Genomic DNA, 11,114 nt, shown 5'->3' on the forward strand with positions numbered 1-11,114 from the left:
ACTTCTTCATAAGATAAGATAAGATAAGATAATCCTTTATTAGTCCTACAGTGGGTAAATGTGCAACGTTACAGCAGCAAGTCAAAAATCAGTAAAGTAATCATAAGTAGCATGCAATACTTGTAACTGAAGGGAGATATACAACAATAGAAATGGAATAAAAACTAATATATACAGTGTTAACATAATATGTACAGAGTGAACATAGCTAATGGATTGCACATAAGCCATTGGATTTCACAGACAGAAACAACAAACTGATAATCAAGTGGAGGAGTGAGCCTGGATCACAGTGTTCTCGTGCTCCATGTGTACCCTGCCTCAGTCAGCACAGTGTGTATGTGTGTGAGAGTGTGAGAGTGTGTGAGTGTGAGTGTGTGAGTGTCAGGGCCTGAGCAGCAGCAACACGTTTTGTCGAGAGGAGGAGCCACGCTGCTCTCTACCATTTAAACTGAGGCGCATGCGCACTAGTGTATATTTCAGACTTACTCTTACACAACTGGGTCTTTTCTTCATTCTGCCTGCTTCACTCGCCGGTGTGTGCTGTGGCTCCACGTTTCTCTTTTTTAATTTCTCCACCAGACAACTCGTTGGAAATGAGTGGGGACCATTACCACAACGAGGACCAGGTAACGTGGAGTGGGTTTTGCGGTGTCATCGCTGCTGCTTCTCGGACTCGGTCCCTGGCCACCGTTGAATTTGTTTGGTTTTGACAGGGTAACTTGCTAACTGTGAATAGTATCTCCTAGCGCACATCTTGTTGTCAACAGCGACTTGACAAGTGTCCCCATTTTTTTCTTTGTGATGACGCGGATAGCTGCGATCTAGTTAGCCTCCAGTTTAGTGTCGTTGGCGAAGGAAAAGTGGGTTAACGCTGCATGTGAACTGGTGTTAGCTGCAGCTAATGCTAGCCGTAGCGGCTCCGGTGTTAGCCGCTCAGCCATATTCCCATCCAGAGTAGCACGTTAGCCGAGCTAGCGGGCTACATAGCAAACTGTCGCTTTGCTGCTCCGCAAGTTCAAAGTTAGTTAGCCGGCTAGTTAGCTACTACGGAATGTAACATTCATCTGTGTTTTTGTTTTTCAGATTGACTGTGGCTCTCGAGTCAATGGTAAGTTCATTAGTGTCAGATAACAGATTAAAATGACTGTTTTCCTCCCGGTCCGACTTGTTTTTACTGTTCTAATGCAACGTTACGATAGTTCTCAGCAGAGGACAGAAATGGCGTCCAGAGACTAAGTCCTCTGTCTCACTCACAAGCGCCTATTGTTCAAAAGGGAGGTGTTGTTGGAGCTTTTCCGCAAACAATTTTCTCGATTGGAGTCAATAATGCCACACACGTTGAGGTGTTTTATCAGTTTATCGCCTCAGATGGGCTTGTTGGTCCGCTTTTAACACCGCATTTCCCACCTGAAAGTGAGGGTTTGGGGGTTGAGGACTTAGTCTCTGCGCCATTTTCTTTTTCGGTGTAGCGGCCTGACTGTGCTGCGAGCTGAACCCAGGCTGGGAAGTGCAGATGGCTGTGTGTGGAGGAGCAATGCGAAGGCACAGGGCTTCATTGGTTTCCCATGTGGTGGCCCATGAGAGAATAGATTTTTATAAAGGCGATCTAATGTTATTTTTGTTTTATTTTGCCAATAGAAACCTAGCACTCCCATGGTAGGGGAAAGTACAGCGTTTTAAAGTTGAATCCACGTTTCAGTAGCCATCATCACATTGCATTAAATTGTGTATTGGATGATCTTGACAACATTTAAAGTTAAAAGTGAGTTTTCTAGTTTTTTTCCCCCATCACAATTATAACCTGTCTGACCTGAATCTAGACATGCTAAACACCACTGGTAGACATACAGGGAGAACTTTTAAAAAAAAATCAGCTTCAGGACCATTTTTTCCTCCTGGCTGTCAGACAGAACAAACTCCTCTGTGCTTTGAGACAAGATATTTTACATCAGTATAAGATTATCCAGCAACCAAGCATGGTGGATTTATGGATACAAGCTTGGCTTTTCTCTGCACCCTTAATGCAAAAATCATCTAGACAACCATAACAGGCTATTTTTTGGTTTTCATCCTGAAGCTGTGGGACACTTGTCTGAGGATCATAGAGCCTTGCCACCACTTTTATGATGTCAGTTTTGTTTCCTTTTAGACTGGAGTAAAACAGCTTGGCCTTAACCGAATTGTGGGTCTATCATTTACTTTGTCACCACTATGAAGATGACCTTGCTAGAATTCAATATGCTCATCCATTTTAAAGGTACATGTTGTACTTGTGCATACATTAACTAACAATTGTTTGCTAGTCATTGGCAGAGGTGTATTCTGAATTTGTATCACCCCTGAAAGCTGACAGTAGGGTGGAGCTTTAGCCAAACGTCTGTCAGATATGTTTTACAGTTTATCAGTTATGTGACAGAGTTCAACAGCGTCTCGCTGTATTGAAATGTATCACGTCACAACTTGGTGTAGAGATCTTAGGGAACCACAGAAGTCAAATCGTCTTGTAATAATTGGTCAGCAAAGATGGCTAATTTTACGGTGATGCCATGGACATGTGGGCGATATTTGTGTTTCACTGCCAGAGGCATATGGGCATCTTGTTTTTAAGGACCTGTTAGTTTATCACTATGTTCAGCGGTAAAGTTTTGGTGTTGACTCTTCATTTTTGCAATTGCTTTTTTATTTTCCATAAACATTCTGCTGTGACTCTCAAATTAAAGAGAAAAAAAGCCTTGTTCACACGCATGTTTCAACCTGTCAGTTGTTTCATATTGTCTCAAACAATGAGGCTCATACGGGCAGTAGGAGGTGCTGTGCTACCCTGAATACATTTTCTGTTTACATGCTGTATGACATTCAAATTGTGGTGCACTTTGTTCGCCCCAGACACTTGCATATTGATTCATACTGCTCATACTTGGGCCATTAAGTACTTCTTGGTGCTAATGTAGACACATGTATTGTAATCCCAGCACCATTCACTCCTCTGTTGGATAAATTCATGTAATGCTTCGTGTGCTTTTGAAGAATGTAACCCTGTTCTCTTCTCAGACTCTCACAAGCATAAAGACAAGTACAAAGAGAAGGAACACAAACATAAGGACCACAAGAAGGATAAGGAGCGGGAGAAAGCAAAGCATGGCAACGGGTATGACGCGTGTCCTTCCAGACTGTTGTGTTGGTGTCTGCTTAGTGTGGACAAGACGTACCACTTGATTATTGTAGGATTTTTGGTTGTAGATGGTAGAAGCTGAAACATCCTGTGTCATGTGTTTCTTTAAATTATAGCGACTACAAGGACCCCTCTGACAAGAAACACAGAGACAAGGAAAAGATGAAGCACAAAGATGGCAGCACAGACAAATACAAGGACAAGCACAAGGAGAAGAGGAAGGAGGATAAGGTGAATTACTATGCAAAATTATTTGTGGGTGAACATCTATTGTGACTTTTTTTGGGCTCACAATTATGATTTTTGTATTTCTCTGTCAAATCAGGCACTTCATGGCCCCTGACCTATTTAAAAACACGACCAAAATCTGTAAATTGTTTTAGTTTTCTTATTCTGTTACAATTGTGATATATTTGGCCAATATGTGCCATGAATCATGACATTAAATGTTCACGGGAACTTAGTTTTTGTTCTCCATAATTTCAGGAGGCTTCCAGCAGCTAGACAGATGTGCTTGTATTTTAGAAGAATTGTTTTGGCATTGCTCTTGCTAAACTTAGGGGAAATTGTCTTCAAATAAGGTGAATCTTTAGGGCAGGGATGGGAGTAACCAAGATGCTCTAATTCTTTCCATCCAAACCAAGTATGTTTAGGCCTGCAAGCAAAATTAAGCACATGGCTTTAAGAACTAGCATTGATGATTTACCATTTAGTAACGATTGAACTGGCAATCTTTTCTGTTGACAAAGTTGTTTATGATCTCTTGTTACTTTTTTGCATTCAAGTTTTATTTCATTGACAACTGTGTGTAAACCCCTTTCAGATGAAGTCCCTTGATGGTAAAATAAAAAAGGAAAAAGAGAATGGCTTTGCCAGGTAAGTCTTTACTCTGAAATGTCACATGTAGGCTATCAGCAGATACGTTTCACATGATACCATTTCTCATTTTGAGTGCTTTTTCTTTTGCAGCCCTCCACATGTGAAGTCTGAGCCCGAAGATAACTTTTACAACTCTCCTAAGTCTCTAAAAAGGGAACGGGATGATGATAACGAGTAAGTAGCCAATGCCATTCGACTTCTTACTTGTCTTTAACATCTATTTCATATCGTTAGGGAATCAATGTAGTTTTCTGTGACCTAAATTTGATCTATCAGATTCGAAATATGGGATGTTATTTTTCAGCGCTGAATTCAAGCCCAAGAAAATAAAGACCGAAAATGACAAGAAGGCCAAGAAAAGAAAACCAGTTGAGGTAAGCAAAGGCCACAACATCGTACAAACCTGCTGTTTGATGTAGAGTTTCTGTAAACAAAGAAAAAAGCTCTTTGGCGGTATTCTGCAGTATATTTTGAAAGGCACAATTAACCTGAAGAATTGGAGAGACTTGAGTCTGTGTTGATAAAGATATTTTCCCTGAGAGAACTCACTTGGTTTCTATTCCCTTCTTAGGACATCAAGTCCAAAAAGATAAAAAACAAAAAAGGAGAAGTGGCCGATGGGAAAAAGAAAGCAAAGAAAGAGCCAGAGGAGAAGTGGAAATGGTGAGTTGGCCAGCTGAACAATGCTTACATGATAGTTATCGGTGGTGGTGGGTCGTCTGTGGATATATTATGTGTTATTGTTGGCCTGTGAAATATTTTGTTTCTCTAGTAAATTCAAACTCCTTTATTTGGTTGATTCCAGGTGGGAAGAGGAGAGATACACAGATGGTGTCAAGTGGAGGTTTCTGGAACACAAAGGGCCGGTCTTTGCTCCACCATATGACCCTCTTCCTAGCAACGTCAAATTTCATTATGATGGTAAGAGTGGGTTTCTCACTAGAACTCTACTTTTAAATCACTTAGACTGTTCAGTATATCTACATGATGGCAGTTGTAAAACTTAGTTTTTGTATATTTTAGGTAAAGTCATGAAGCTCAGTCCAGAAGCAGAAGAGGTGGCCACATTCTTTGCAAAAATGCTCGACCATGAATACACAACGAAGGATATTTTCCGCAAAAACTTCTTCAAAGATTGGAGGAAGGTAGGAAAATAGACTTTTCTTGATAAACTTCTAGATGCCTTGTGAAAGATTTTTCAAAGATTGTTGTGACTGAGTGTAGTGTGATTACAGGAAATGAACTCAGAGGAAAAGAGTAAGATCACAGACCTGAAAAAGTGCGGCTTCAGTGAGATGAGCGAATACTTCAAGGCACAGTCTGAAGCCAGAAAGGCCAAGACGAAGGATGAGAAACTGGTCAGTTACTAAACTTTATTGTTTCCTTAATGAACTTGATCCAGGGTAAATGGTTAAATATTCAACTGCAAATTTTGTGGGAAAATGCTGTGTACATTTTTTTTTTTTTCTTGGCTACCTCCTCTTTTACATGGAAACCTGCAGGAAACGTTGATGCTCTAAAGAAGTGGGACAGTTTCTACACACCGTGGTATATGGGGCATACCAAGAGCGAGGCAGTCCTATAAGCTTATAACACAACTTGCAACAGGGCCTCAAAAAACATCTCCAAGAAATGCTGTAGCAATGGGTGTTCTGAGGAAAATTACAAGTTATTTTTTTTTTTTAGGGCAGGCAAACCTTTTCTTTTAGATGCCCAAATAAAAATTCAGAAACTAAATTGCCAAAATATGGGCACTTTAATTACTGTACCTGTGAGCTTTCCACACATTTTTTACCAGATGCATTAGGTTTTTCTGTCTCTTCATAGACATTCATGTTCAACTCTTCATGTTGATCCCATTAAGGAAAGATTCTGATGCTTTGTTTTTCTCCCCTTGTAGAAAATAAAGTTGGAGAACGAACGCCTCCTTCAGGAGTACGGCTTCTGCATCATGGACAACCACAGAGAACGTATTGCTAACTTTCGCATTGAGCCCCCGGGCCTGTTTCGTGGTCGTGGAGACCATCCAAAGATGGGCATGCTCAAACGTCGCATCAGGCCTCAAGACATCATTGTCAATTGCAGCAAGTGAGCGAAGGTTTGGTTTGTCAGTGCTGATGAATTGATGTTAAGGGAGCATAATGATTTAAATGTTAAATGTGCTCCTCACAGGGACTCCAAGCACCCTGAGCCTCCCTCGGGCAAAAGGTGGAAAGAGGTTCGTCATGACAACAAGGTGACATGGCTGGTGTCGTGGACGGAAAACATTCAAGGCTCGATCAAGTACATCATGCTAAACCCCAGCTCTAGGATCAAGGTAGGCTGAATTGTCTTACAAGAAGGTCTGGAACTGGTTTAACCCATTAAGACCTTAGGGCATGAAAGTGTTTATTTTTATTTTTAAATTGCCACTTACAACCTGAGGGTAACTTTTGATCGCCTAAATGTTTGACTTTCCTTGTCAATAGTTGCTGTTGCCCTAATCTAGGTATAACATAAAAAAAGAAACAACTCTGTCAAACTTGCTACGATTCTACTTTCCTCCTCCTTATCGAACTCATTTCTTGCAGACTGAGCCCTGGTCAGCAGGAACTCTGCTGCAATATCGCTCCCCTTGCTTAGATTGTCAGCCATTGTCTGAAACAATACTTTAAAAACTTTTTACATCTAAGAGCGCTGTAAGACAAGGTACATTCCCCTTAACGCGTTTCGGCTTTGCAACACGTATTTCAGCAAATCACTATGAATTTCATCAGTCACATGTCTTAAACGATGATATGGTCAAACCTGGTCTTATAGTTTGTGTGTATATATTTAAACATATGTCGCATCAGGTCTTAATGGGTTAAAGTGAGTCTTGGCTCAATTCTTCAGTTTGGGTCAAACATTGATAGAACAGCATCTTTTTCTATCAGCATCATCTGTATAGAGTTTGTCTCATAGTGTGATGTTGGATCTTTTCAAGACATTAATATTCTGAAAGGTTTTTTCCTCATCTGGATTGTAAAAACTGAGCGCATGTAATTTTTCTCATTTCACAGTGTTAAAGGGAAAATGGCTACTTGCAGTAGGTTACTGAGCAGGGAACACTCTGTCCTGGGTCACAACCTACTAATTCCATTGGCGTTCCCTATGACTTTGACACACATGGCACAACATGGCCCCATATAATTATTAGTTTCTTTGTGTCTTGTCCATTGTGCCGTCTGCCTGCAGGGAGAGAAGGATTGGCAGAAGTATGAAACAGCCCGTCGGCTGAAGAAAATCGTGGACCGCATCAGGAACCAGTACCGTGAAGACTGGAAGTCCAAGGAGATGAGGATCAGACAAAGGGCTGTGGCTCTCTACTTCATCGACAAGGTGAGGCGGATTGCTACTGACATTGTCCTGAGAGTGTGTGTAGCTGGAGGTAGTTAATGTAGTGTAATTACTTTTTAACAATGACTGTTACCAGCAAGTGGGGTTTAGAGTGCTTAAACACTGGCTGCAGTCAGGGTAATGTCTTTATAAGCCGGCTTTAATCCATCTGTCCTGATGTGCTCTAGCTGGCCCTGAGAGCAGGAAATGAGAAGGAGGAAGGAGAGACGGCCGACACTGTGGGCTGCTGTTCCCTGAGAGTCGAACACATCAAACTCTACCCAGAGAATGATGGTCAGGAGTTTGTTGTGGAGTTTGACTTCCTGGGTAAAGACTCCATCCGCTACTACAACAAAGTCCCTGTGGAGAAAAGGGTAAGGACCCTAAAGCAGTGCTCTCAATTTAAGTGTGCCAACTTTGCCTATGTATTCATGTTTGTTCTGCCTCTTATAGGTATTTAAGAACCTTCAGTTGTTTATGGAGAACAAGGAGCCTGATGATGACCTGTTTGATCGCCTGAACGTAAGCAAAACAAAACCTTCACTGTCGCAAACATTCCAAATACAGGATTGACCTATACCAGCTGTAACACCAGTTTTATTGTACAATGATTGCTCTCATGGTTTGTCTTCAGACTTCTATTCTGAACAAGCACCTTCAGGAGCTGATGGATGGTCTGACAGCCAAAGTTTTCCGTACCTACAACGCTTCAATCACCCTGCAGCAGCAGTTGAAGCAGCTCACAAATGGTATGTGTCTACCTACAGATCTACAACCACTTTTCTCATTATCAGTCGAGACAGTACTTGGATAAAAAGCCTATTTCGGTCATATTGCAAACATCATTAACTGACAACCGATTCTATTCTGACTCTAGCGGATGAGAACGTTCCAGCCAAGATCCTGTCCTACAACAGGGCCAACAGGGCTGTGGCCATCCTGTGTAACCATCAAAGAGCTCCACCGAAGACCTTTGAGAAGTCCATGCAGAACCTGCAGACTAAGGTGAGGAAGTGGTGTTTGAATACTGCAGGTCAGCTTTTGCAAACAATTCTTTTCCCAGTAACTGTTACAGACAAGATTGCAAATACAGTGTATTTCATCACCGTACAGTTCACGTAATCGTTATGGGAAATCAGATGGTTCACTTGCAAGAGCTTGGTGGATATTTACATTGATGTTTTAATGAGTCCTCCAATTTTCACACATATGTCACACAAGAATGGTTAAAATAGATTATTATTGTTATCAACTATCAATTTTGGTTTCTTCGTAGATTGATGCTAAAAGGGACCAGCTTTGTGACGCTAGGAGAGAACTGAAAAGTGCCAAGGCTGATGCCAAAGTACGGAGAGACGAAAAATCCAAAAAGTGAGTATGGAAGGCTTTGTTCAGATTGATAGTTTACCTCTGGTGAGCCATGTGTTAAAACGCATGTGCTTCTCGTCCATCTGTAGGAGTGTGGAGACAAAGAAGAAGGCGGTTGAGAGGATAGAGGAGCAGCTGATGAAGCTGGAGGTGCAGGCGACGGATCGTGAAGAGAACAAGCAGATCGCCCTCGGCACATCCAAGCTCAACTATCTGGACCCTCGCATCTCTGTGGCTTGGTAAGATATTTATTTATGTCTTTACATAATTTTTCACAAATTATTTGGTTATCAAAGCATCACTCTCTCTTCCAATGATTTTGTTGGGGACAGCGATGCACATGTAATAAATTTCTGTCTGCTTTTGTCTCCTAGGTGTAAGAAATGGAGCATTCCCATCGAGAAAATCTACAACAAAACCCAGCGGGAGAAGTTTGCCTGGGCCATCGACATGGCAGAAGATGACTTTGAATTTTAAATCCAGTTTGTGGTTTTAACTGATACACTTTTTATTTTGTTTTTAATCGGATACTTGTTTTATTTTTTTTAGCTTAACTGAATTTTGCTCACTGGCCAGACCTGGCAAAGAATTTCAGAAAGTCTGAGCAGAAAAAACAACGGCGACATGGTAAGACGAGAAGATGAGGCCATAATGAAATTGGCAGGAGGGTGTTGTGGGTACTCTAAACATCTGATCTGAGATCAGGCTACAAGGCTGAACTATAACCACAGCTGAGCAAAGGCACAGGCATAGTCTCAGTAATCTGAAGACCCTTTTACCTTTGTCAATGCTTGAACTTTGAACGGTGTGGTCCTATAGCTACTGTATTAAGCAAAAAGAAAAAATGCTTTGTATCATTATTTTCTTTGTTCACTTGCTCTGTATTTTAGCCCTTCCATGTATTATTAATGAATTCTATATTTTGATAGACAAAGTTAAATCAAATGAATTCCTTAAATACACCCCACGCGCCTTTCGAGGAGATGTGAGCTTGACTTTTGAGGTGTGTGCGTGCATGTGTGTATGAGGGACTCGACCATGGAAGCTGTCTGTTTCGGTGACTATTTTAAACTGGACTATGTTGAATTGTTCAACATGAAAGAGGATGTATGGGCAGGCGAAGGGGGAATACTGCAACCATGTCAATATTTACTTAAGCAAACAGAATGTGAATATTTTGTTTTACATCCTCTATCAGGGACTTCTTTTTCAGTGTAAATGTGAACCAATCATTTGTATCCTTTTGAGTTGCAAGCATCCTCTGAATCTCTGCCTAGCCCTGTCTACATCTGGTTTTAACTTAATTTAACAATTGTTCCAAGGAAAAAAAACATGCATTTGTTACTTGAAGATAATGTATTTAAAGTTGGTAAATCAAGTGTTTTTCTTCAGGAAGGGTAAGTGAGGGACAAACTTTGCCAAAAAAAAAAAATTCTCCATCTGTTACAATTTTAGACATCTTTTTTAATTATGTAAAGGTCGAGGATAAGGTAATGTAACATTTAATGTGAATTATCAGTTCATTTTATTCCACTCTGCTCCACTTATGATAGGAAAGTTGATGTAAGTAGCTGTAAAGTCAACAGCCTATTCCTGTTATACTTTTATTGTCATAGCCTTTGATCATGTTTGAGTTTTATTCTCATTGTAGGTTTAAAAATGAATAAAATCCTACAGGTAAACATACGGTGTATTTGCAAGTGTTTTTCTCATTCATACCATTAGGTCCTTGTGTGTTTCTGCCTTATTATTCTAGTGTTTTGCTCAGTGTTAATTCTGTGGCCCCTCTCCCCGACCAGAGGCCCCATGTAGCACAGCAGCCTGTTGGTTTTGGACCAGCAGCTGTGGTGGATGGTCCTGCCAGAGTTGCAGCGTCCTAATATTTGTTTCATCAAACAAATTTGATCACTTATCACAAGAAGAGCTGAAGCTTTCTCTGAAACTCCTCAGCCTTTTGGCACATCACGTTCAGGCTTTACCAATATTAAAAACAAACAATTTGAAGAGTTAAATCTTTTAAATTAAACAAACCTCGAAATAATTTTTTCTTTCTGTCCTCCATTGAAAAATAATCTGGTGCGATTGGAGGTGCCCATAACGTACGTTTTTCATGGAATGCTGAAGTTAGCCACCATCTGTATTTATGTTCGAGACCAAGTAACTCGCCATACATCATGAAGACAAAATAAATTCTGGAAGGATTGCCTGCCATGGAAATTGACTGAAAAATGTTCCTCCCGGGGTCAGTGCTACTTGTACTGCCTGCCTCTCACCAGCAGGTGATGCTGTATGCATTTCTCCAGTGCATGTTAGTCCCTCATTCATCACACTGAGT

The 11,114-nt window shown here is 40.9% G+C and overlaps 1 protein-coding gene across 1 annotated transcript; it reads left to right on the top strand.

The window, feature by feature from the left end:
* Positions 1–471: 471 nt before the first annotated feature.
* top1a (DNA topoisomerase Ia) lies at positions 472–10,465 on the top strand. The gene is made up of 21 exons (XM_035148725.1): positions 472–629; positions 1,087–1,111; positions 3,055–3,151; positions 3,292–3,406; positions 3,999–4,051; positions 4,145–4,228; positions 4,359–4,428; positions 4,626–4,717; positions 4,860–4,975; positions 5,078–5,199; positions 5,290–5,412; positions 5,955–6,142; positions 6,227–6,371; positions 7,271–7,414; positions 7,600–7,785; positions 7,865–7,933; positions 8,046–8,160; positions 8,289–8,416; positions 8,688–8,782; positions 8,869–9,018; positions 9,154–10,465. The coding sequence occupies exons 1-21, from the start codon at positions 597–599 to the stop codon at positions 9,254–9,256; spliced, it is 2,253 nt and encodes a 750-aa protein (XP_035004616.1). The 5' UTR covers positions 472–596; the 3' UTR covers positions 9,257–10,465.
* Positions 10,466–11,114: the final 649 nt, after the last annotated feature.

This window comes from Hippoglossus stenolepis, chromosome 3 (genome assembly GCF_022539355.2).
Source record: "Hippoglossus stenolepis isolate QCI-W04-F060 chromosome 3, HSTE1.2, whole genome shotgun sequence".
Lineage (NCBI taxonomy): Eukaryota > Metazoa > Chordata > Actinopteri > Pleuronectiformes > Pleuronectidae > Hippoglossus > Hippoglossus stenolepis.